Below are 27443 nucleotides of genomic sequence, written 5' to 3'. Positions count from 1 at the left end.
CCATTCATCTATTCATGGACACTGGGGCTGCTTCCATAATTTGGCTATTGTAAATAATGCTGCATATACCTTTTTAAATTAGTGTTTTTGTTTTCTTTGGGTAAATACCTAGCAGTGGAATTACTGGATCCTATGGTAGTTCTGTTTTTAACTTTTTGAGGAACCTCCATACTGTTTTCCACAGTGGCTGCACCAGTTTGCATTCCCACCAATAGTGCATGAAGGTTCCCTTTTCTCTGCATCCTCACCAACATTTGTTATTGCTTATCTTTTTTATTTTAGCCATTCTGACAGGTGTGAGACCATATCTCACTTAGGTTTTACTAGCATTTCCCTGATGATTGATGATGTTGAACATCTTTTCATGTGTCTTTTGGCCATCTGTATGTCCCTTTGGTGAAATGTCTGTTTGAAAACATTAGATTTTAATAACAGTTCTCTATCCACCCTTTACCTTTACCCCTCAATCCATTCTGGCCCTGCTCTGACTCCTACAAACTGCATCTTTTGGGTCCCCATCCCTGGCTAGCTTCTGGCTGAGTCTGGCCAGTATATTTTTTCCCTAATCCACTTCAGCACAGCAACTATATCTGTATACTACAGCTTCTGAGGGATGGCCTCTTCTCCATAGTTTGAGTGCCTACCTACCTCACTCCCATAATGCTATTCCCTGCCTTGTCCCTCTTTCTCTAGAGATTGTAAGAGTATCCTTCTCTTGCTTGTTCTTGGTGCTCACTATTCCCTTGTGTTTTCCTTTCACCTGCTCATGACATAGTCCCTTCATGAATGGTTCATATGGGTAAATTCTTTTTCCTCTGGGGACCCTACTCCTGACTGAGTTTTTTTAGAAGCTTTAATAAAATCACAGACAGGAATATAAATTAAATCCATATCAAAAGAATTACAGGGGCACCTGGATGGCTCAGAGGGTTGGGCCTCTGCCTTCGGTTCAGGTCATGATCTCAGGGTCCTGGGATCGAGCCCCGCATTGGGCTCTCTGCTCAGCAGAGAGCCTGCTTCCCCCTCTCTCTCTGCCTGCTTCTCTGCCTACTTGTGGATCTCTCTCTCTGTGTGTCAAATAAGTAAATAAAATCTTTAATTAAAAAAAATTTAAAAAAAGAATTGCAAACAATAACAAAACTAGAATTATGAGTCAGTAAACATTTATACTTCCTTTATATAGGAGGAATTTTATTTTTCTTTAACAAGTAGATTTATGGAGTCATCAAGTAAAAGCTGACAGACTGAATAGATACATTCTCCTCCCATTCTGTACCAAACTCCTCTAAAGTGAAAATATAAAAATTTAAAGGGAATTAACACATGAATGGAATGGAAGAGAAGAATGGAAAAAAAATTAATTTCAAGTGATTACCAATTTCTGAAAGCCAGAAAGTAGAAACAGACTAAGGAAACCACAGCCCAGAATGAGGGGCTATGTATGGACTACAGTAGAGAAATGAGATACTCTTCTCTATTCTCTTAGCAGGATCCCAGAGCAGCTGTAAAGTTAGTGTTGGCAGTTCTAATGGGAAGTATTAGAAATGAGGATTCTTTGACGTTTGGTATATAAAACAATGGAAACAGTTGACTTCCTACTTAATTCCCAAAAGTAAAGTGCATACTGGCATTTACTCACAAGCCTAAACAAAGTAACAAAAAATAAAGCATGCTAAGACAAATTCCAGTAGAGAAATATCCTAGATAGTACCTGACTAGTAGTCCTCAGAACTATCAGAAAGGTCATCAGAAAAAAGGAAAGTTTGCAAAATTGGTAGAGCCAAAAGGAACCTAAGGAGATGTGCAGCTAAATGGAATATGAGGTCCTGGGTAGAATCCTGAAACAGAGAAAAGATATTAGGCAAAAACTAAGTTAATAAAGTATGGTCTCTCATAATAGTAATAGTAATAATAATAATATGTCAGTATTTATTAACTATAACAGATGCTAATGTAATGTAGGGTATATAGGAACTCTATACAGTCTTACCAATTTTTCTTTAAAAAAAAAATTAAGTCTTTGTAAATAATAATTATTATATTCAGATAGATTATATAAAATAAGAATAGAATATTATGAAAACAGAAAGCTAATACCAGAAAGAGCTGTTAGAATTTTAAAATGTAGGGGAGTCCTGGGTGGCTTAGTTGTTGGTTAAGCATCCTACTCTTGATCTCCAGGATTGTGAGTTTAAGCCCCACATTGAGCTCCACACCTAGTGTGGAGCCTACTTTTAAAAAATTTTTTAAATGTAAGTACCAAAATCTGAAATTTTTTCATAAGTCCTGGAAACGAAAGTTTAGGACATCTCACAGGAAGGGAGAGAAAAGCCAGAGAGGGAGAAGGAGGGAAGGAGGAAATAGAGAACTAATTCAAGAATTTCGACAACTAATGAGTCTAGAGAAGAAAGGAGGGAGAGAAGGAAATCATCACAGAAATAATACAGAATGGGGAGAATTCAAGAGACTGGGATGATAAGATGGGTACAAAGAGCTAGAACCTGGTAGGATTCTTTGGGATCCCTGTTTCCTTCCTTGGGAACATGCCTGTATAACCAGCATATAGTAAAAAATATAATTTTTTTAACTGAGCCTGGGTGGCTCAGTTGGTTAAGGATCTATCTTCCGCTCAGGTCATGACCTTGAGGTCCTGGGATCAAGCCCTACATCAGGCTCCCTGCTCAGCAGGGAATATGCTTCTCCCTCTCCCCTGCCCCTGCTCATACACTCACTCTCTCTCCCAAATAAATAAATAGTCTTTTTAAAAAAATAGGATTTAACATTCCTACACCAGACTCTCCTGCTCCCTCCAGTCCTGCCCACAGAATTAAAGAAATAATATAGAATACAGGTCTTTTGATTGAAAGTACAATGAGTAAAAGAAAGAAACATACACAAACATGTTATCAAAAAATTTTAGAAAAATGCTGATGAAAACAAGATACTAAAAGCTTCCAGAGAGAAAAAACAGGTCCCTTTAATAAGAACAAAAATTGGAGTGATATTGGATTCTCATTAGTAACTCTAGGAGTTAGGGATTTGAAATCAGATTTCCTGTATCCTGCCAAGCTATTAGTCAGATATGAGATTAGAATAAAGGCATTTAAAGGCTCAGAAAGTTTATCTCCCTATTTTCTAAAGAATTACTTGAATAGATATTGTATCCAATTAAGTAAACCAAGGGGCACCTTGGTGGCACAGTAGGCTAATGCCTGACTCTTGGTTTAGGCTCACATCATGATCTCAAGGTTGTGGGATTGAGCCCCAAATCAGACTCAATGCTCAGCATGGAGTCTGCTTGGGATTCTTTCTCCTGTCTCCCTCTGCCCCTTCCCCACACATGCATGCTCGTGCACCTGCTCTCTCCATCTCTCCTTCTTGCTCTCTAAAATAAATAAATCTTCCCAAAAAATTAAGTAAACCAAGAAAGAGGAACACATAAAATCCATGGAACAGTGGATTCAATCCAGAGAATCAATCAGTGAAGGGAAGACCTCAAGTGACAACAGAAGGGCAGCCAGTCCGGAATAGAAAAGGCGATGGATTTCTCTGGGAAGAAGTTCTCCATAAAGGGGAAGAGGGAGGGATGAAACTATTCTATGCAGTACTATCATATTTGGAAACAGGGAAACTGGAAGGTATGCTTGTAGCACAGCATTCTCTATATAAACAAGTTTTAAAAAAGCAATTCAAAACTCCAAGAAAATTGAAAAAAATAAACCTGTATAAAACAGTCACGATCTAGGGGCACCTGGGTGGCTCAGTGGGTTAAAGCCTCTGCCTTCAGCTCAGGTCATGATCCCAGGGTCCTGGGATCAAGCCCCACATCAGGCTCTCTGCTCAGCAGGGAGCCTGCTTCTTCCTTTCTCTCTGCCTGCCTCTCTGCCTATTTGTGATCTCTGTTTATCAAATAAATAAATAAAATCTTTAAAAAGTCATGATCTAAGCTGGAAGCAAACTGAAATATGGCATGATTACAATTGATGGAGAGAAAGAAAAAAAAAGCCCAGTTAACTTCAGTTCTTCTTTGAATGCCCAAGGGACATGATGTTGGACCAATAAGAAAGTAGGAACTTTCTCCAGGAATGGAAGCACTGGCAAGATCCATTTTTCTTGCCCTCCTGCCTAGCTGGCCCAGTGTAGTAGGTGCCAATCCTGACACTCTCCATCATCCTTGCTAGCACCACTCACCCCATTCCGGTGTTGCCTTGCAAACCTGCCCCAGCAGGTCCCCTCCAAAATGGTTCCCACTGTGCCACACCCGGTAGGCACCCTAGGCTAGGCCTGCTGCCCACATCCAAAGCAGTTTCTACTACACCACACCTAATGGGTAGCCTTAAACCTGGACACTTACTTTCCAAAAACTACTCCTATATAGGGGCCCACAACAGTGGTGACCCAGCCACAAAAGGAGGGAACATACAATCTACAAGCAGTCCCCCCTGGAGAGCCTGGTTCTGGTGATTAAAGGAGATTTCACTTCCGGACCCCAGAGGATGCTTTCTACATAAGGCCACTCCTTCATGACCAGATGTAGCCAATTTACCTAAAACATAGAAACAAATAGAGTGAGACAAAATGAGGAGCTAGGAATGAAGGAACAAGACAGAAAAGAACCTCAGAAAAAGAACCAGAACAATCTAACTAATAGGGAGTTCAAAATAATGGTCATAAAAATGCTTACTGAACTATAGAGAAGAAATGAATGAAGACAATGAAAACTTCAACAGGAGATAGAAAATGTTAAAGAACCAATCAGCTGAAGAGCAATAAATGAAAAACAAACGAGAGGGAATCAGCAACTTTAGAGGATGCAGAAGAATAGATCGATCATCTGCAAAACAGGGTAGTGGAAATCATTCAAGCTAAACAGCAGAATGAAAAATGGTAAATGAGTATAGCTTAAGGGAGCTCTTAGATAACATCAGCCATACCAGCATTTGCATTAGAGGGGTCCTAGAAGGATAAGAAGGAGAAAGTAGCAGAAAACATAGTTGAAGAAATAATAACTGAATGCTGCTTTAACCTGGGGGAGAAAACAGACATCTAGGTCCAGAAACCACAGAGATGAGGTCCACACAAGTCACATAATAATTAAAGTGTCAAAAATTAGAGATAAAGAGAATCGGGAAAAGCTGCTAGTTACCTACAAGGGAACACCCATAACACTATGAGCTGATTTTTCTGCAAAAATTTTGCAGGCCAGAAGTGAGTGGCATGATATATTTTAAGTGCTACAAGAAAAGAAAAGAAAAAAGAACACAACCAAGAGTACTTTACCTAGCAAGGATATTTCAGAATTGAAGGAGAGAGAAAGTTTCCCAGACAAGTAAAAGTTGAAGAAGTTTATCATTACTAAACCAGCCTTACAAGAATTATTCAAAAGACCTCTTGGAGTGGGGGCTGGGGGGAGAGAGGAGAATGCCATAACTGGAAGAAAATTATGAAAGAAAAAATCTCACTGGTAAAAGTAAACATACAGTAACCACTTACAAAGCTACCACTTACAAAGCAACCACTTAACAAAGCAACCACTTACAAAGCTAGTATGAAGGCTAAAAGACAAGTAGTAAAATCAGCTATATATACAATGATTAGTTAAGTGATACACAAAATAAAAAGTTGTAAAATACAACATCAAATACATTTAAAACATGGGGGTGGATAGACTAAAATGTAGTGCTTTTAGAATGTGTTAGGACTTAAGACCATAAACTTGAAAGTTATTCAATAACAAGGGAAGATAGCAAGACAAGAAGAACAAAGAATTACAACAACAACAACAAAACAGAAAACAGTTAATAGAATGGCAGTAAGTAGGGGTGCCTGAGTGGGTTAGTTGGCTAAAAGAGCACAATGCGGGGCTCGAAGCCAGGATGCTGGGATCATGACCTGCGCCGAAGACAGAACCTTTAACCCACTGAGCCACCCAAGCGCCCCTGTGCAGAAGCTTTTAATCTTATGAAGTCCCAGTAGTTCATTTTCACTTTTGTTTCCATTGCCTCAGGAGACATATATAATAAGAAGTTGCGGGGAGCCGCCTGGGTGGCTCAGTGGATTAAGCCTCTGCCTTCGGCTCAGGTCATGGTCTCAGGGTCCTGGGATCGAGCCTTACATCGGGCTCTCTACTCAGCAGGGAACCTGCTTTCCCCCCCTCTCTGCCTGCCTCTCTGCCTACTTGTGATGTCTCTCTCTCTCTCTGTCAAATAAATAAATAAAACCTTTCAGGGCTCCAAGGTGGCTCAGTGGGTTAAAGCTTCTGCCTTTGACTCTCGTCATGATCTCAGGGTTCTGGGATTGAGCCCTGCATCAGGCTCTCTGCTCAGCGGGGAGCCTGCTTCCCGCCCTCTCTCTGCCTGCCTGCCTCTCTGCCTACTTATGATCTCTGTCTGTCAAATAAATGAAAATAAAAAATTAAAAAAAAGAAGTTGCTACAGCTTATGTCAGAAAGATTACTGCCTGTGTTCTTCTCTAGGATTTTGATGGTTTCCTGTCTCACATTTAGGCCTTTCATCCATTTTTTACTTACATATGTGTATGGAGTAAGAAAGTGATCCAGTTTCATTCTTCTGCATGTTGCTGTCCAGTTTTCCCAGCACAATTTGTTGAAGAGACTGTCTCTTTTCCATTTAGATATCCTCTCCTGCTTTGTTGAAGATTAATTGGCCATATAGTTGGGGTTCATTTCTGGATATTCTGTTCTGTTCCACTGATCTATTTGCCTGTTTTAGTGCCAGTACCATACTACAGCTTTGTAATATGACTTGAAGTCTGAAATTGTGATGCCTCCAGCTTTCTTTTCTTGTTAGATTGCTTTAGCTATTGGGGGTCTTTTGTGGTTTCATACAAATTTTAGGATTGTTTGTTTCTAGCTCTGTGGAAAATTCTGTTGGTATTTTGATACAGATTGCATTAAATGTGTAGATTGCTTTGGGTAGTATAGACATTTTAACAATATTTGCTCTGGCAATCCATGAGCATGGAACATCTTTCCATTTCTTTGAGTCCTCTTCAATTTCTTTCATCAATGTTTTATAGTTTCCAGGGTACAGATCTTTTACCTCTTTAGTTAGGTTTATTCATAGGGATCTTATGGTTTTTGGTACAATTATAAATGGGATTGGTTTTTTTTATATCTCTTTTTGTTGCTTCATTATTGGCAATACATAGAAATGCAACACATCTCTGTGTGTTGATTTTGTATCCCGCAGCTTTCCTGAATTCATGTTTCCATTCTAGCCATTTTTGGGGGGAGTCTTTTGGGTTTTCCTCATAGAGTATCATGTCATCTGCAAATAGTAAAAGTTTGACTTCTTCCTTGCCAGTTTGGATGCCTTTTACTTCTTTTTGTTGTCTGATTGCTGTGGCTAGGACTTTTAGTACTGTGTTAAATAACAGTGATAAAAATAGACATCCTTTCTTATTCCTGACTATAAAGGAAAAGCTCTCAGTTTTTCCCCATTGAAGATGTTACTAGCTGTGGGCTTTTCATATGTGGCCTTGATTATGTTGATGTATGTTCCCTCTATTTCTATTTGTTGAGGGTTTTTAATCAGAAATGGATGCTGGGGCACCTGGGTGGCTCAGTGGGTTAAGCCTCTGCCTTCAGCTCAGGTCATGATCTCAGGATCCTGGGATCGAGTCCCGCATCGGGCTCTCTGCTCAGCAGGGAGCCTGCTTTCCTCCCTCACTCTGCCTGCCTCTCTGCCTACTTGTGATCTCTGTCTGTCAAATAAATAAATAAAATCTTTAAAAAAAAATGGATACTATACTTTGTCAAATGTTTTTCTACATTTATTGAGAGGATCATATGGTTCTTCTCCTTTCTTTTATTAATGTGGTATATCATGTTGATTGATTTGTAAATATTGAATCACCCTAACAACCCTGGAATAAATCCATCTTGGTCCTGGTGAATAATCCTTTGGGTAGTATTTTGGTGAAAAATTTTGCATCTGTATTCATCAGGGATATTGTTCTCTTTTTTAGTGGGGTCTCTGTCTGGTTTTAGAATCAGGGTAATGCTGACCTTGTAGAATGAGTTTGGAAGTTTTCCTTTCATTTCTTTCTTTCTTTCTTTTTTTTTTAATTTCTCTTCAGCATAACAGAATTCATTGTTTATGCACCACACCCAGTGCTCCATGCAATACGTGCCCTCCATAATACCCACCACCTGGCTCACCCAAACTCCCACCCCCTGCCCTTTCAAAACCCTCAGATTGTTTTTCAGAGTCCATAGTCTCTCATGGCCCATCTCCCCTTCCAATTTCCCTCAACTCCCTTCTCCTTTCCGTCTCCCTATGTCCTCCATGTTATTTGTTATGCTCCACAAATAAGTGAAACCTTATGATAATTGACTCCCTCTGCTTGACTTATTTCACTCAGCTGAATCTCTTCCAGTCCCATCCAGGTTGATATAAAAGTTGGGTATTCATTTTTTCTGTTGGAGGCATAATACTCCATAGTATATATGGACCACATCTTCCTTATCCATTCGTCTATTGAAGGGCATCTTGGTTCTTTCTACAGTTTGGTGACCATGGCCATTGCTGCTATGAACATTGGGGTACAGATGGCCCTTCTTTTCACTACATCTGTATCTTTGGGTAAATACCCATTAGTGCAATTGCAGGGTTATAGGGAAGCTCTATTTTTAATTTCTTAAGGAATCTCCACACTGTTCTTCAAAGTGTCTGCACCAACTTGCATTCCCACCAACAGTGTAAGAGGGTTCCCCCTCTCCAACACACATTGTTTCCTGTCTTGCTAATTTTGGCCATTCTAACTGGTGTAAGATGGTTTCTCAATGTGGTTTTAATTTGAATCTCCCTGATGGCTAGTGATGATGAACATTTTTTCATGTGTCTGATAGCCATTTGTATGTCATCATTGGAGAAGTGTCTGTTCATATCTTCTGCCCATTATTTGACATGATTGTCTGTTTCGTGTGTGTTGAGTTTGAGACTTTCTTTATAGATCCTGGATATCAGCCTTTGTCTGTACTGTCATTTGCAAATAGCTTCTCCCATTCCGTGGGTTGCCTCTTTGTTTTGTTGTCTGTTTCCTCTACTGTGCAGAAGCTTTTGATCTTGATGAAGTCCCAAAAGTTCATTTTCGCTTTTGTTTCCTTTGCCTTTGGAGACATATCTTGAAAGAAGTTGCTGTGGCTGATAGCAAAGCAGTTACTGCCTATGTTCTCCTCTATGATTCTGATGGTTCCTGTCTCACATTGAGGTCTTTTATCCATTTCAAGTTTATTTTTTTTAATAGTTTGAGACGAATAGGTATTATTAACTCTTTTTAAATATTTGGTAGAATTCACCTGTGAAGCCATCTGACCCTGGACTTAGAGATTTTTTATTACTGATCCCATTTCTTTGCTGGTTATCAGTCTATTCTAGTATTCTTTTTCTTCCTGTTTCAGTTTTGGTAGTTCGTATGTTTCTAGAAATTTATCCATGTCTTCCAGATTGCCCAATTTGTTGGCATACAATTTTTCATATTATTCTTTTATAGTTGTATTTCTGTGCTGTCGGTTGTTATTTCTCCTCTCTTACTGGTGATTTTATTTATTTTGGTCCTTTCTCTTCTTCTTTTTGATAAGTCTATATAAGGGAGTTATCAATTTTATCAACTTTTTCAAAGAACCAGCTCCTGGTTTCACTAATCTATTCTGTTGGGGGTTTTGTTTCTATATCATTTATTTCTGCTCTAATCTTTATTTTTCCCTTCTTCTGCTAACTTTAAGCTTCATTTGTTGTTCTTTTTCTAGGCCCTTTAGGTATAGGGTTAGGTTTTGTATTTGAGATTTTTCTTCCTTCTTGAGGTAGGCCTGTATTGCTGTATACTTCCCTCTTATTACCCCTTTTGCTGCACTCCAAAGGTTTTGGACTTCGTGTTTTCATTTTCATTTGTTTCATGTATTTTTTTTTTTTTTATTTCTAGTTGACCCGTTCATTCTTTAGTAAGATGTTCTTTAATCTCTGTGTGTTTGTGGTCTTTCCAAATTTTTTCTTTTGATTAACTTCAAGTTTCGTAGCAATGTGATTGGGAAATATGCGTGGTATGATCTCAGATGTCTTTTTGTACTTGCTGACGCCTGATTTGTAACCTAGCATGTGATCTGTTCTGGAGAATGTCCTTTTTGCCCTTGAAAAGAATGTGTATTCTGCTGCTCTAGGATGGAATGTTCTGAATATATCTGTTAAGTCCATCTGGTCCAGTGTGTCATTCAAAGCCATTGTTTCTTTGTTAATTTTCTGCTTAGTTGATCTGTCCATTGACGTAAGTGGGGTATTAAAATCCCCTACTATTATTCTGTTATTAACAATGAGTTCCTTTTATGTTTGTTATTAACTGTCTTATATATATGATTGTTCCCAAGTTGGGGGCATAAACATTTATATTTGTTAGATCTTGTTTTTCAGTAGACCCCTTTATTATAATGTAGTGCCTTTCTTTATCTCTTGTTACAGTCTTTGGTTTAAAATCTAGTTTGTCTGATATAAATATGGCTGCTCCAGCTTTCTTTTGATTTCCATTTGGGTGATAAAACTTTCTCCATCCCCTCATTTTCAATCTGGAGGTGTTTTAGTCTAAAATGAGTCTCTCATAGGCAGCATATAGATGGGTCTTGTTTTTTTATCCATTCTAACACCCTTGTATTTTGATTGTTGCATTTAGTCCATTTGCATTCAGAGTAATTGATAGGTAAGAATTTAGCACCATTGTATTACTTGTAAAGACAGTGTTTCTGGAGGTTTTCTCTGTTCCTTTCTAGTCTTTGTCACTTTTGGTCTTTATTCCCCACTCAAAGGGTTACCTTTAATATTTCTTGCAGAGCTGGTTTAGTAGTCACAAACTCCTTTTGTTTTTGTTTGTCTGGGAAACTCTTTATCTCTCCATCTATCCAGAATAATAGCTTTGCTGAATAGAGTATTCTTAGATGCAGATTTTTCCTATTCAGCACCTTAAGTATATCATGCTATTCTCTTCTGGCTTGCCAAGTTTCTGTTGAGAAATCTCCAGTGAACTTTATGGATTTTCTCTGGTAAGTTAAGGACTTCTTTTGTTTTACTACCTTTAAGACTTTTTTTTTAGGAGGCTCCACATGAACCTTGAACTCACGACTCTGAGATCAAGGCTAGAGCTAAGATCAACAGTCAGATGACCAGTTATTTATCTTGCTCCTGAAAGTAATGGCCTTATGAAGAAGAGGTCATGTAATGCCTAGGGCCTGGCACTTCAGGGAGTATTTCCAGCATGTGCTGCGTTTGCTCTGCTGTTGTGTTTTGGCTGCTCTATCCTTCAGGCCAGTTGCCTGTAGAGGTTCTCTTTGCCTTCTGTGGGCAGTGTTTGGTCCCTGGCCTGAATGTGGTGAGTTTTAACTAGGTGTGCTCTGGTCTGCTTTTGCAATGAGATCTGATACCAACTCCACCAGAACTAAGGCTCTGTAGAACTCTGGTCAGATGTGTGGACAGAGTTCTTCTTGGTGGGGGTGGGGGGTGCGGCGCTGTGCTGGACTGAGGCAAGTTGATCAAGGGGGCAGTCCCACCAGAGCAAAGGGGAGTGAGGCTTGATGTAAACAAGTTAGGCAGCCAGTATTAGCACTTTCCTAATTCCGACAAGTGGCTATGTGTTATGCTGAGGGGCGGGGAAGGAAAATGGTACCAGCCAGGTCCTTTGTTCCTGAAGAGTTGTCTCTGTGAATACTGCCTCTCAGGTACATGGTGTGAGAAGGGTGAATCATCTCCCCGGTGTGTGACCCAGGTGTTCTTCAGATCACTGTTTCTATGCTGTCAACCCCCAGGTTGTTTGCCTGCCTTGTCTTAGGAGTAGCACATTCTCAATTGGCCTCTATCCCAGCCAAGCCCTCTGGCCTTTAAAACTCCAGGGTTTGACTCCCACTGTTCTAAGAACTCACAGAATTTAACCCCTCTGATCTTCTAAGCCAGTGAGTTTGAGGAAACATTCTCCTTCTGTGTTCTCCCTTGTACTCCTCTCTCTCTCACCCTTCTCTGCAACCATGGCTCCCTTCCCTCTGCAGCACCTGCAATCTGCTTCTCCCCTAAACTATGTCTCTGCGCTTCCTACCATCTTCGATGTGGCCTCTTCTCTCCTTTCAGTTGTGGATGCCAGTCCTCAGGTCAATTTCTGGGGTATTTAGGATGATTTAGTAGTTATCTAGTTGTGTTCATGGGACAAGACAAGCCTAGGATCCTCCTACTCCACTGCCATCTTCCTTTCTTGCTCCAGTTTCTCTTAAAAATAGTAGGGAATTTTAATACCCCACTTACATCAGTGGATAGATCATGCAGATAGAAAATCAGGAAGCAATAACACATTAGACCAGATGGACTTAAGCAGATAGACACAGAACATTCCATTAGAAGACAGCAGAATACATATTCTTTTCAATTACACATGGAACATTCTTCAGGATAGATCATGTTAGGCCACAAAACAAGTCTCGGTAATTTAGGAAGACTGAAATCATAGCAAGCATTTTTTCCAACCACAGTGGTATGAAACTAGAAATCAACTACAAGAAAAAATTATAAGACCCATCTTTCTGCAGTCCACAGTAGACTCACTTCAGACCTAAAGACACATGTAGACTTAAAAAACACAAACACATTAAGGCTAAACAATGTGCTACTAAACAACGAGTCAATGAGGATATCAAAGAGTAAGTTTAAAAATACCTTAAGACAAATGAAAATGGAAACACAGCATTCAGAAATCTGTTGGACAGGGCAAAAGCAGTTCTAAGATGTAAGTTTATGATATAGGCCTGTCCTAAGAAACTAGAAAAATAAACATTCTAACCTTACACCTAAAGAAACTAGAAAAAAGAACAAAAAGCAAAGTTAGTAGAAGGAAGAAATAGTAAAGATAAGAGTGGAAATAAGTGAAATAGAGATTAAAAAAATAGAAGAAAGCCAATGAAATTAAGAAGTTTTGCTACATGCAAAAGAATGAAATTAGACTACTATCTTATACCATCTATAAAAATAAACCCCAAATGGAATAAAAACCTAAATGTAAGTCATGAGACTATAAAACTCCTAAAAGAAAACATAAGCAGTAAACGCTTAGACATAAATCATAGCAATGTTTTTTTGGGTTTGTCTCCTCAAGCAGGGGCAACAAATGCAGAAACAGTTGGGACTATATCAAACTAAAAAGGCTCACACTGTGAAGAAAATCATCAACAAAATGAAAAGGCAACCTACTTTATAGGAGAAGATTTATGCAAATGATATGTCCAATAGAAGGTTAATATTCAGAATATATAAAGAACTCCTACAACTCAACACCCATTTTAAAAAAATGAGGGGCGGGCACCTGGGTGGCTCAGTCAGTTAAGCAGTTGCCTTTGGCTCAGGTCATGATCTCAGTGTCCCAGGATCGAGTACCACATCAGGTTCCCTGCTCAGCAGGAAGCCTGCTTCTCTCTCCCACTGCTGCTCCCCCTGCTTGTGCTCTCTCACTCTTTTTGTCAAATAAATTAATTAAATAAAAAATGGGGGGGCACGGGTGATTCAGTTGGTTAAGCCTTCCTTTGGCTCAGGTCATGATCCCAAAGTCCTGGGATCGAGCCCCGCATCAGGCTCTCTGCTTGTCAGGGAGTTGGTTTCTCCCTCTGCCCCTCCCCCCGCTCGTGTTCTCTCTCTCATGCCTGCTGTCTCTCTCTTAAATAAATAAATAAAATCTTTTAAAAGAATGGGCAGAGAACCTGAATAGACATTTTTCTGAAGAAAACATACCAACAGGCAACATGAAAAGATGCTCAACATCATTAATTAGGAAAATGCAAATTAAAACCATAATATCACCTCACACCTGTCAGAATGGCTAGTACCAAAAAAATAAGAAATAGCAAGTGTTGACAAGGATATGGAGAAAACAGAACCCTGGGCACTATTGGTGGTAAATTGGTAAGTGTATTTGGTGTAGCCATCATGGAAAACAGTATGGAGTTTCCTTAAAAAATTAAAAATAGAAATACCATAAAAATAGAAATAGAATACCATATGATCCCCTTCTGGGTATTTTTCCAAAGAAAATGAAAACTCTAATTCGAAAAGATACATGCATTCCTATGATCACTGCAGCGTTATTTACAATAGCCAACATATAGAAGTAACCTAGTGTCCATCAGTAGATGAATGAGTAGATAAGATGTGGTATATGTAAGTGATATATATGAGTATTGAGTATTACAATTGAGTATTACTCAGCCATAAAAAGTAATGGAATCTTGCCATTTGCAACAACACATATGGACCTAGAGAGTGAAATGTCAGACGAAAAAAAAAAGTATGTATCATTTCACTTATATGTGGAATCTAAAAAACAAAACAAACACACATAGTGAACAAACTGGTGGTTGCCAGAGGGGAGGTGGTTGGGGAGATTGGCAAAATAGGTGAAGGGGATTAAGAGATACTAACTTCCAGTTACTGTGATCATTTGTAATGTATATAAATGTTGAATCACTGCTGTACACCTGAAACTAATATATAATATAATAATATATGTCAGCTATGCTTCAATTTAAAAAAATCAGGTAAGAAGTACAAAACAGTGGTTTTCAAGATACTGGATATCTAGCAACAAAAGATAGTGATTGCTGACAGACAGAAGCAAACAAGGTTAAACCTTATGGTTGTTTCAACTTACTGCCTTGAGAGTTTCCAAGCCACAGTCTGGGAAGCGGGACTCCAGGCAGAGTCCGTCAGACTCCCTGATTTTAGGAAACAGAGGTGAGAGCTAGAGGATCAAGGTGGCTAGGGGCAGAGCACCAGCGAGAAAGCTCCAGACCTCTTTAGAACTCCTCCACAAGTATTCAGTAGAATACTGATCAGAAGATGTATGTGGAGAAAGTAACTAAAGCTAAAGAAAGTGCTATCCATGATTAGAGGGAGCAGTCACACAGGGCCAGGGATAGTATTGGTCTCTACCAGCCAGACTGGAAACCTCATAATATACAGGACTTTGGAGTCTTGCTTCATTAATGAAGAATAGTTAGCCCTAAATTAAGCATTGCTAGGTCCTGCCTAACCAATTTAGAAAGCAAGAGCTACAAGAATAAAAGGATTTTAAAGTGACTTAACAGCATTCCAGAACAAAGTTTGGGAATATTTATAAGAATATAAAAATATCCGGCATTCAGGGGCGCCTGGGTGGCTCAGTGGGTTAAAGCCTCTGCCTTCGGCTCAGGTCATGATCCCAGGGTCCTGGGATCGAGCCCCGCATCAGGCTCTCTGCTCAGCAGGGAGCCTGCTTCCTCCTTTCTCTCTGCCTGCCTCTCAGCCTACTTGTAATCTCTGCCTGTCAAATAAATAAATAAAATCTTTAAAAATATATATATATCCGGCATTCAACCAGGTGAAATTTATAATGGTTGATGCCATCAGGCATGCAAAGAAGCAGAAAAATACAATAGGTAATGTGGTGAAAAAAATCAGTTGAAACTGACCCAGCTGTTGGAATTAGACAAGTACATTAAAACACCTATCATAACTGAATTCCATCTACCCAAAAAGTTAAGACATGAAGATATATATTTTAAAAAACCAAAACTGAACTTGTAGAGATGAAAACTAAGGTGTCTGGGCTACAAAATACACCAGAATGGATTAACAGTAGATTAAACATTGCAAGTGAAATGATTAGTGAATTTGAAGCATAGACTAGAAACTATCCAAAATGAGAAATGGAGACACAAAGAAAAGAAAAATGAAAAGAGCATCCCTGAGCTGTGGGACATAACTTTAAGCAAACTAACATACTTATACATGGGAGAGGTGGGGGGATTTCAAATAAAGAATTTGTCAGGTCTTTGTCCCAAGTTCCTAGGACAAAGCTGCTAAATACTTAGAACTTACCAAATGATAAGAACATCTTTATTTTTCACGGTGGGCTCCTGGGACCATGCCCCCAATTTTTAGTAATGAGGTGACTCATTAATGGTCGGTCCCTGGATAGTACTTGCTATGTCAAAAAGGCCAACTATGTGATTAGAAGTTAGGTCTTTCAGCCAGGTGATATCAACCTGGGGATGGAACCTAGAAATGGAGTTCAGTCATATGGACAATGATTTAATCAAGCATGCCTACCTAATGAAACCCAATAAAAACTCTGGACACTGAAGCACAATGATGGGCTGGAAGGGTTCCATGCCCTGAGAATAGGAAGCTCCGTGTCTCAGACCTTCTCAGAGTTTTCCCTCTGCATCTCTTGTTTAGCTGGTCCTGACGCGTATCATTTATAATAGAATAGTAACCATAATGTCGTATTTGCCTCATTTCTTTGGGTCACTTAGGCAACTTGTTCAACCTAAGGGGGTAGTGGAAACCCCCAACTGTATAGTCAGTTGGCCAGAAGTGTGGATGGTGTAGTTAATAGTGAGAGAAGTCTTGTGAAGGACTGTGCCCCTAACCTGTGAAATCAGTACCGATTCTGGATAGCTAGTACTGGAATTGCATTGCAGGGGAATAGAAAAATTATTTGAAGATATAATAGCCCCAGATTTTCTATATTTGTTAAAAACTATAAACTCAAATCCAAAATAATCAAGAAACCCAAAGCACAAGAAAAGCAAAGAAAACTATACCAAGTCACATCACAATAAAGTAGTTCAAAACCAGTAATAAAGAGAACATTTGAATAGCAGCCAGAGAAAATAGTCACATTTCATAAAGTAGAACAAAGGTGAAGATAAAAGTAGATTTCATGTTGGAAACAGTCCAAGTCAGAAACATTGGAGCAACATCTTTAAAATACTCAAAGAAATAGCTATCGACTTAGAGCACCATACCCAGTGAAAATATCTTTTAAAAATGGAAGTGAGTTAAAGAATTTTTTGGACATAGCAAAGCTGAAAGAATTCATCACCATCAGAAATGCAGTATAAGAAATGTATTTGGGTTGGGGGGAAGGTGTTCAGTCAAGGAAGAAAATAATGCCAGATGGAAATACAAATTTACATAAAGGAAAGAAAATCTCCAGGAATGGTAACTAAATGGATAAATGTATATGATTTCTTATTATTCAGATATCTTTAAAAGATAATGATTTAAGCAAAACGTACCAGTGTTTTGTGGTGATTATAACATATGCCTAAGTTAAAGTTAGCTTAAAGTCAATTTGACAATAGCTTAAAGTCCAGGAGAAGGAAAATGGGAAATATACAATTGTGTGGTTCACATATTATCCATGAAGTGGTATAATACCACTTGAAAATAGATTGTAATAAGTTAAAGATGTACCTCTACTCTCTGACACAACCATTGAAATAACAGTTATAGCTAAAACCCCCCAAAAAAGTTTAAATAAAATAGAAGTTATAAATAATACTCAGTGAACTCAAAAGGAGGCAGGAAAGGAAGGGGAAAAGGGGAACAAAGAATGAATGAGACAGCGGCACCTGGGTGGCTCAGCTGTTAAGTGTCTGCCTTCGGCTCAGGTCATGCACCCAGAGTACTGGAATCCAGCCCCACATCAGGCTCCCTGCTCAGCAGGGAGTCTTCTCTTCCTTCTGCCTGTCACCCTGCTTGTGTTTCCTCTCTCTCTGTGTCTCTCTCTGTCAAATAAATAAATAAAATATTAAAAAAAAAAAAAAAGAATGGATGGGACAAACAAGGTGATAGGCCTAAACTTAACCATATCAATATCAATAACACATTAAATGTAAGTGATGTGAATACTCTCAAAAGGCAAAGATTAGACAAGAAAGTAAGACCCAAGTATATGTTGCTTGAAAGAAATGTGCTTTAATTATAAAGACATAAGTAGATTAAAAGTAAAAGAAGAAAAAAAGAGATAGCATGCTAACACTAATCAAAAGAAAGCTCTTACAAATAAATGGAAAGACATACTGTGTTCATGGATTGAAAGACTTAACATTGTTAAATGCCCATTCAACCCAGAATAGTCTGTATAGATCAGTTCAAGTTCTGTCAAAATCCAAATGGTCCCCTTCCCCCATCTCCTGGCAACCCTATTCTATTCTCTGCTTCTGTGAGTCTGTTTTGGATACCTCATGTAAGTTGAATCATGAAGATGTTGTTCAATGGATATGGTTTTAATTATGAAAGGGAAATAAATTCTAGATATCTGTTGTACAACATAGTGCATAAAGTTAACAGTGCTATATTGTGCAGCTTAAAATATGTCAAGAGGATAGATCTCATGTTAGTATTCTACCAAAACAAACAAACAGACAAAAGGAAAAAAAGTACAAGGAAACTTGGAGGTGGTAAATATGTTATTACCTTAATTGTGGTAATGTTTTCTTGGGTATACACAGATGTCCAAACTCTTCAACCTGTATATATTAAATATGTACAGTTTTTGTGTATTGCTTATTCCCCAGTAAAGTTTAAAATTACCAGTTGCAATTTTTGCATAAATATGAAAAACAATTCTAAAATTCATATGGAATTTCAAAGGACCTGGAATAGCCAAAACAACCCTGAGAAAGGAGAACAAAGTTGGAAGTTTCACATATCCTAACTTCAAAATATATTACAAAATATATTACAAAAATATATTACAAAACTACAGATTGTTGCACGTATACTCAGATGATTTGTATCCATTCCCAACACAGTAGGGAAAGGATGATCTCTTCAATAAATGGTATTGGGATAATTGGATATCCGCATGTAAAAGAGAGAAGTTAGATTCTTATCTCACTCCACGTGCAAAAATGAATTCAAAAGTGTTTAAAGACCTAAACCTAAGACCTGAAACTATAAAACTCCTAGAAGAAAACAGAGAAGGAAACCTTCATGACCCTTTGGCAATGGCTATGACCAAAAAAGCATAGGCAGCAAAAGAAAAACTATACAAATGGGACTACATCAAACTTTAAAACAGCAAAGGGAAGAGTGTAGTAAAAGGCAGTCTATAGAATGGGAAAAAAAATACTTGCAAACATATCTGATATTGTGTTAATATCTATAATATATAAAGAACTCCTACAACTCAATAAGAGCAGCAGTAAAAATAACCAGATATTTAAATGGGCAGGGACTTGAAAAGACATTTCTCCAAAGAAGTTGAAATGTCTAACAAGCATACGAAGAGATGTTCAACATGGGAATGCAAATCAAATCACAGTGAAATATCACTTCACACCTGTTAGAATGTTGTTGGTTTTTTTTTACCATAGAAACCATTTTATTTTTTTAATTAAATTTATTTATTTTCAGCATAACAGTATTCATTATTTTTTCACCACACCCAGTGCTCCATGCAATCCGTGCCCTCTATAATACCCACCCCCTGGTACCCCAACCTCCTACCCTCCCCCGCCACTTCAAACCCCTCAGATTGTTTTTCAGAGTCCATAGTCTCTCATGATTCACCTCCCCTTCCAATTTCCCCCAACTCAAAAAAAACAGCATTGGTGAGGATATGGAGAAAATGGAACATTTGTGCACAGATGGTGGGAAGGTAAAAGGGTGAAACTTCTATGAAACTAGTATGGAAGTTCCTCAAAAAATTTTAAAATAGAGCCACCATAGGACCTAACAGTACCACTGTGGGGTATATACCTAAAAGAATGGAAAACCATCTCAAAGAGCTATTTGTATTCCATGTTCATTGAGCGTTATTCACAATAGCCAAGAATTAAAAGCAACTTAAATGTCCATCAGTAGATGGATGGATAAAGAGAATGTGGCATATACATATAATGGAATATTAATCTGCCTTTAAAATAAAAGGAAATTCTGTTATATTCAACAGCATGGATAAAATTTGAGAACATTATGCTAAGCGAAATAAGCCAGTCACAAAAAGACTGTTACTGTACTGTCGCACTTATATGGGGTATCTGAAGTAGTCAGACTCCTAGGAAAAAGAAAAGTAATTGCCAGAAGCTGGGGGAGAGTGTGTGGGAAGTTGTTGTTTGGTGGGTATGGAGTTTTGATCATTTGGGATTGGGGTGGGAGGGATCTGTTGTACAACAATGTACAAGTTGTTGACAATATTGTACTATATACTCAAAATTGTTGGATGAATTTTATGTTACATGGCATTTTTTTTCTGCAAAAAGAACAGAAAGCTGGATGGCTATATTAATACAGACAGAGTAGTTTTTAAAGCACATAATACTGCTAAGTAAAGATAAACGGATCAGTTCATCAAGAATGTAACAACTCATGAAGAATGTAACAAAAATTATAAGGAGATCAATTCATCAAGAATATAAAAACTTGTAAAGAATATAACAACATGGGGGCACCTGGGTGGCTCAGTCATGAATGTTTGCCTTCAGGTTGGGTCATAATGCCAGAGTCCAAGGATCAGCTCCTCATCAAGTTCCCTCCTCAGAGGGCAGCCTGCCTCTCCCTCTCATTCTTCCTGCTTGTGTTCCCCCTCTCGCTGTCTGTCTGTCTGTCTCTCTCTGTCAATAAGTAAATAAAATCTTAAAAAAATATATAACAACATGACAATTCAAAATGCTTATGTACTGTATAACAGACTTTCAAATGCATGAAGCAAAATCTGATAGAACTTCATGAGTACATTCACAATTATAATTGTAGATTTCCATGTGCTGTTCTCAGTAATGAACAAGCTGAAGAAAAATCAATAAGGATGTAGAACATTTAAACAGCACTATCAACCAACTTGACCTAATTGACATTTATATTACACTTTACCAAACAACAGTAGAATACACATTCCTTTAACACGTACACAGAATATTTACCAAGATAAACCATATTCTGGGCCATAGAAAATCTCCATAAAAATTCAAAATTCAGCTCATAAAGTATTTCTTTTACTTTAATGGAATTAAATTAGAAATAATAAAAGATTTCCAGAAAATTTCTAAATATTTGATAACTAAATAACACTTTTAAATAACCCATGAGTCAGAGAAGAAATGAAAAGGAAACAAATATCTTGAACTGAATGAAAACGAAAACACAGCATGTCAAAATTCATGAGATGCTGCTTAAAGCTGTGTTTAATAAGTGAGCTTAGAAAGTTTACAAATAACATGATCAGTATATAAAAATCAATTTTCTTCCTACATACTAGCAACAAACAATTAGAAATTGAAATTTTAAAAATACCGTTTATAGGGGCACCTGGGTGGCTCAGTGGGTTAAGCCGCTACCTTCAGTTCAGATCATGATCTCAGGGTCGTGGGATCGAGCCCCACATTTGGCTCCCTGCTCGGCTGGGAGCCTGCTTCCCCCTCTCTCTCTTCCTGCTGCTCTGCCTACTTGTGATTTCTGTCTGTCAAATAAATAAAATCTGTAAAAAAAAATACCATTTATAATACCACCTCAAAATATTAAATACTTAGAGATGAATCTGACAAAAGATGTGCAATACCTGCACACAAAATAGAGCAAAACATTGATGAGAGAACTTAAAATATGATTTATATAAATGGAGGGGGCACCTGGGTGGCTCAGTCAGCTAAGCCGCTGCCTTCAGCTCGGGTCATGATCCCTGGGTCCTGGGATCAAGCCCCACATCGGCCTCTGTGCTAGGCGGGGAGTCTGCTTCGCCCCCGCCCTGCCTGCCTCTCTGCCTGCTTGTGATCTCTGTCAAATAAATAAATAAAATCTTAAAAAAAAAAAAAAGATAAGCACCACAGTATGAATATTACAATCAGGTTTCACAGATGGCTGCTAAAATTGGGGCATCTTGGTGGCTCAGTCAGTTAAGATTCTGCCTTCAGTTCAGGTCATGCTGCCAGAGTCCTGGGACTGAGCCCTGCATCAAGCTCCCTGCTAAGTATGGAGTCGTCTTCTCCCTCTTTTTCTACCATTCTTCCCTGCTTGTGCTACCTCTCTCTCTCTCTCTCTGTCTCTCTCAAGTAAATAAAATCTTTTTTAAAAAGTGACTGCTGAAATATGTGGGCAAAAATTTGCCAAGAAACAAAATATTGGCAGTCTTAAAATATATCCCCCCACAATATTTATTAATTATTAAGGGAGAATAATAACTGTATGGTGAAGAACCCAGAAGTTCCCATTTCAGCCAAGTGTGTTCAAACTTAACTCTACAAGATATAAGACATACCGACATCACATAGTCTTGTAGGACTGTAAAGCGCACAATACCACTTATGTAGTATAACTGCCGAAAATGTATAATCTTAATCTAATCATGAGGAAACATCAGACAAAACCATGTTGAAAAAGTCTACTGACTAGAACTCATTAAGAGTGTCAGAATCATGAGGGGTGCCTGGGTGACTCAGTTGGTTATCCATCTGACTCTTGATTTCAGGGTTGTGAGATCAAGCCTTGCATCAGGCTCCATGCTGAGCATGAAGCCTGATTAGGTCTCTCTCTCTGCCTCTCCCCATTTATGCTCTCTCTCTCTCTTTAAAAAAGTGTATTTTAGGATTATGAAGTACAAGACTGAGGAACTGTAGAAGATTGGGAGAAACCAATGAGGCACAAGAGCTAAATGCATCAACAAAAGGCAACCTATAGAATGGGAGAAGATATTTGCAAATGACTTATCAGATAAAGGGCAGGTATCCAAAACGTATAAAGAACTTAGTAGTCTCAACACCCAAAAAACAAAAAATCCAGTCACGAAATGTACAGAAAACGTAAATAGACATTTCTCCAAAGAAGACATACAAATGGCTAACAGACAGATGAAAAAATGCCCAACATCACTCCTCATAAGAGAAATACAAATCAAAACCACAATGAGAAACCACCTCATACTGGTCAAATGGTTAAAACCAACAACTCAGGGGCACCTGGGTGGCTCAGTGGGTTAGGCTGCTGCCTTGAGCTCAGGTCACGATCTCAGAGTCCTGGGATCGAGCCCCGCATCGGGCTCTCTGCTCAGCGGGGAGCCTGCTTCTCCCTCTCTCTCTGCCCGCCTCGCTGCCTACTTGTGATCTCTCTCTCTCTCTCTCTCTGTCAAATAAATTAATGAATAAAATCTTTAAAAAAAAAAAAAAGAAAAACTTTAAAAAAATACCTAACAACTCACTAAACAACAGATGTTGGTGGGGATGTGGAGAAAGCGGAACCCTCTTTTACTGTTGGTGGGAATGCAATTTGGTACCACCACTCTGGAAAATAGTATGAAGGATCCTTAAAAAGTTAAAAATAGAACTACCCTATGACCCAGCAATTGCACTACTAAGTATCCATCCAAAGGATACAAAAATACTGATTCAAAGGGGGCACATGCACCCCAATGTTTGTATTGGCAATGTCCACAGTAGCCAAAATAGAGCCCAGATGTCCATTGACCGGTGAATAGATAAAGAAGAAACGGTCTATATATATGATGAAATACTACTCAGCCATAAAAAAGAGTGAAATCTTGCCATTTGCAATGACATGGATGGAACTAGAGGGTATTATGCTAAGCAAAATAAGTCAGAGAAAGACAGGTACCATATGATTTCACTCACATGTGGAATTTAAGAACCAAAACAGATGAACATAGGGGAAGGGGAATTAAAATAGGATAAAAAGAGGGATAAAAATCACAAGAGACTCTTTACTATAGGAAACAAACAGGGTTGCTCAAGGGGTGGGGGATGGGGGGTAACTGGGTGATTGTCATTAAGGAGAACACTTGTAATGACCGCTAGGTGTTATATACAACTGATGAGTCACTAAATTCTGCCCCTGAAACTAATAATACACTATATGTTAACTAAATTTAATTTAAATTAAAACAATTTTTAAAAAAGAACTAAATGTGGTGTAGAATCCTGGAACAGAAAAAGACACTAAGAGAAAAGCTGGTAACATTTGAATGATGTTTGTAGGTTTACTTTTGTGTCTGTGTTCACTTCCTGGCTTTGATCATTGTACTATGGTTTGTAAGTTGTTACCATTACGGGAAAAGGGCATAGAAAATCGCTAATATTTTTGTAACTTTCCCTAAGTCTTAAATTATTTCCAAATAAAAGGTTAAATAGGAGGTCCATTGGTTTGAGACCACGTTGGTAGATATGGACAGTTAACTGTTCTGAAGAATCAAAGAAAAGAGGTATAACTGATGTCTGCCCATTTATGCCAATTAATAGCTTATATCCATGTTGCCGTTGCTGTTGCCTCTGGTTATTAAATTAACAGTAATTATTTCCAGTAGTTTCTCTAGGCTCATTCAAAGTGCTTTAAAAATCTTATTAGAGGGGTTGCTCAGTGGGTTGAGCCTCCGCCTTCAGCTCCGGTCATGATCTCAAGGTTCTGGAATCAAGCCCCAGGTCAGGCTTTCTGCTCAGCAGGGAGCCTGCTTCCCCTGCCACCTTACTCTCTCTCTGCCTGCCTCTCTGCCTACTTGTTCTCTCTCTCTCTCTCTGTCAAATAAATAAATAAATAAAATCTTTTTTTTAAATCTAATTAGAAAATAAAAATGTTATTTCATGGTTTTAATATTCTAATAGTCTTCCATGAGAATAAAATAGCAGATTTTAAAATAAAAATAAAATCCTAAATTGAAAATAGATTTGTCCACACAGTTATTTTGAAGGACATTAGCTGACTCCCACAATTGAACAGATTTCAAACTTAGCTACATGGCTATTTTTCTCCCTCAGAAACTTCCCAAATCTCTAGGTTAAAAAAAGAATCGTTGTAGTTAGCTTATATCTTACCATCTTTTCTGTGTAAATTTCTCTTAACAACCCCTATCCCAGAATCTGTAGGGTGAGTTTCCCTGACATGCCTTGACATGTTAAAATTACTATACATACCCCTAAGATACATGATTCATAAATCACCAAATAATAGCTAAATTAAAATTTTAATGCTTTATTAAAGTATGCTAGCATATCAAAAGCACACCTAAGTATGCTTGTAATAAAACTTTAATGTAATAAAGTGTTAAATTTTATTTTATTTTATTTTATTTTAAGATTTTATTTATTTATTTATTTATTTGTCAGACAGAGATCACAAATAGGCAGAGAGGCAGGCAGAGAGAGAGGAGGAAGAAGCAGGCTCCCTGCTGAGCAGAGAGCCCAATGCGGGGTTCGATCCCCGAATCCCGATCCCCGGACCCTGGGACCACGACCTGAGCCGAAGGCAAAGGCTTTAACCCACTGAGCCACCAGGCGCCCCTAAAGTGTTAAATTTTAAATGCTTTAAAAAGAGCAGGTTCGCACAACTGGCTAATTATTCTACAGGAAGGAAAAATTCTTTTCAAGTGTTAGTTTTTCTTTTTATTTTGCTCTTTGGTATGTTTATTTATTTCGTTTTGGTTTTAATCTTCTTCAGGATGTGGTGGATACACACCCTGGCCTCACGTTCCTGAAAGATGCTCCAGAATTCCACTCCCGCTATATCACCACTGTAAGCTGAGTCTTCTTTTTTCTTAATAGAGATCTATAAGTCTCCTTTGTGCAGGCTTTCAGATATCTATGCAAAAAGTAACCTGAGCTATAATGATTATTTTAAGTGGGAGGAAGGTACAGTAAAATTGAATTAGTTATTTGTATCTACTTTCCTTCTTATTAAGTACCAGTGTATACAGAATTAGAGTAATATATTCATTCTGTCTGGTCTTATGAGGTACACTCTTTGCTTTGTTATTAATAATGATACTCAGTTGATATTGAGCATTTACAAACAGCCTTTCCCAGAAAAGGATGTATCTCAAATTTAGAACTAGAAATGGTAATGAGAAATAGCTTATATATAATCAGAAAAAAAAAAAAAGAATTTAACATAGCATAATCACACTCTCCCATTTTGTGAGGTGTTCCCATGCCCTGTTTCTGTGGCATGGCCTCCTTTGACCAGTCACAGTCAAGGCATGAAGTCAGAGCACACCAGCCTGTGGTGCACATTGCAGCCGTGTCCAGCATTCTTTGCCCTAGCTCCCAGATTATCTCTGCAGGAATTCCAGAGGTGAGCCCCAGGACAAACCCATCCATCACAGCCACACTCAAGTGAGTTAGCCCTTGCATCTGGCTCACACACCCTAATAAGATTACAGGGCGATCACCCCCAAGAAAAATCCTCTCATTCTTAGAGTACTTTTTGTTGGCTGTGAATTTATTGGATTCTGTCAAGTTACAGAATACTACCATTCTTTTTCTCCTTTCAGAACTTCATTCTTGGCTTTTACATTGGCTCTCTGTTGTAAAACTTTGTAAGTCTTTCTTTGAGCCAGAAGGTGTCACTGTCTTCTAAGACTATCTCAGAAGTGATATTTGCCTGTGAAGCACACCACTACTGTTGTGAAGTGCTGCCACAGTCACCCTGGTGCAAGTCACCCTTGTTTCTCACTTGGATTACTTCTACTTGGTCTCCCTGCTTACACCTTCATTGCCCTACAGTGGTCTCCACAAAGCAGAGTAATCCTTTGAAAATGTAAGTCTGTTCATGTCACTCCTCTGTTCAAAGCCTCCAGTTGCTTCCCATCTCACTCAGAGGAAAAGCCAGAGTCCTTGCTAAGACTTCCCATAATCCCCCCACCACACACACACACACACACACACACACACACCACCCCACCCCACCCCCACAACCTCTGTGCTCTCATCTCTCCTGTTACCCTGCCCCTCACTTACTGTGCTTTGCTCACAACTGCATCCTCTCTGTTACTGGAACACACTAACTCCACTTCTGCCTCAGGTGCTTTTCACTTCTTTCCTCTGCCTGAAATGCTCTCTGCAGATACCCACATGACTTCTTCCTTTATTTACTTCATTCCAACTGTGCATTCAGAAATTCCCTTATTAGTGAGGCCTTCCCTAAACACCCTTTACCACCTTCATCCTTCTTTTCCCTCTGTCCCCTCCCCCTACACTCTCTATTCATTTGTTCTACCTTATTTTTCTTCTCAGATTTTATATCATATAATATTTTAAAGCTTAAAATCTCCTTCTCTATGATAGAAATTCCACTGAAGCAGGGAATTTGTCTATGTTTTTCACTACAGTATCTCCAATAACTAGAATAGTGCCTAGCGCATATTAGATAAACAGTATGTATTGAATAAATAAATGAAATTATCCATGCTTAAGAATCCTACACATTGACTCTGGCTTAAACTCCATAGGGAATTACTGAGTTCTGATTGTTGATTGTTCTGTAAATTCAGGGCATGTTAACAGCGTAATTGAGAATCTTAAGAGCTAGAAAAGATCCTAGAGAGAATCCAGCCCAACCCTCTACGAATTCAGAAAATACTCTGTATAGAGGAACTTGTTATTGGAATTTATTCTTAGAAAAGATGTTAAATAGCAGAATTTTAAGATAGAGATAAATTTTCTGTTTCTACACTTTTTATTTTGGTATTTGTTAAAGTACCTTGGACCCATGATGGTCTGTATCATCTAGCAAGTGGTCCCCAGGAATTTATAATTTCAGGGTGAAAAGCCATGAAACAATTTTGTTCACATATAATTCACATTTTCCTAGAAATTCTATTATGTTAATCATTAAACAACTAAATTGGTCAATTAACAA

The 27443-nt window shown here is 38.4% G+C and overlaps 1 protein-coding gene across 5 annotated transcripts in view; it reads left to right on the top strand.

The window, feature by feature from the left end:
• Positions 1–27443, top strand: part of PPP2R3A (protein phosphatase 2 regulatory subunit B''alpha) — a 195533-nt gene that overhangs the window by 98408 nt on the left and 69682 nt on the right. For all 5 annotated transcript variants that reach the window (XR_006609229.1, XM_045088873.1, XM_045088874.1 and 2 more), the window contains one exon: positions 25245–25319. Coding sequence is in view for 4 of the 5 variants with exons in the window: in XM_045088873.1 (XP_044944808.1) it covers positions 25245–25319 (75 nt within the window). In the remaining variant the exon portion in view is untranslated. The remainder of the gene's footprint in view (positions 1–25244; positions 25320–27443) is intronic.

The sequence above is a fragment of the Mustela putorius genome, unplaced genomic scaffold, assembly GCF_011764305.1.
Source record: "Mustela putorius furo isolate JIRA1106 unplaced genomic scaffold, ASM1176430v1.1 tig00003834_pilon_pilon_pilon, whole genome shotgun sequence".
Lineage (NCBI taxonomy): Eukaryota > Metazoa > Chordata > Mammalia > Carnivora > Mustelidae > Mustela > Mustela putorius.
This window is presented reverse-complemented; position numbering and strand designations above follow the sequence as displayed.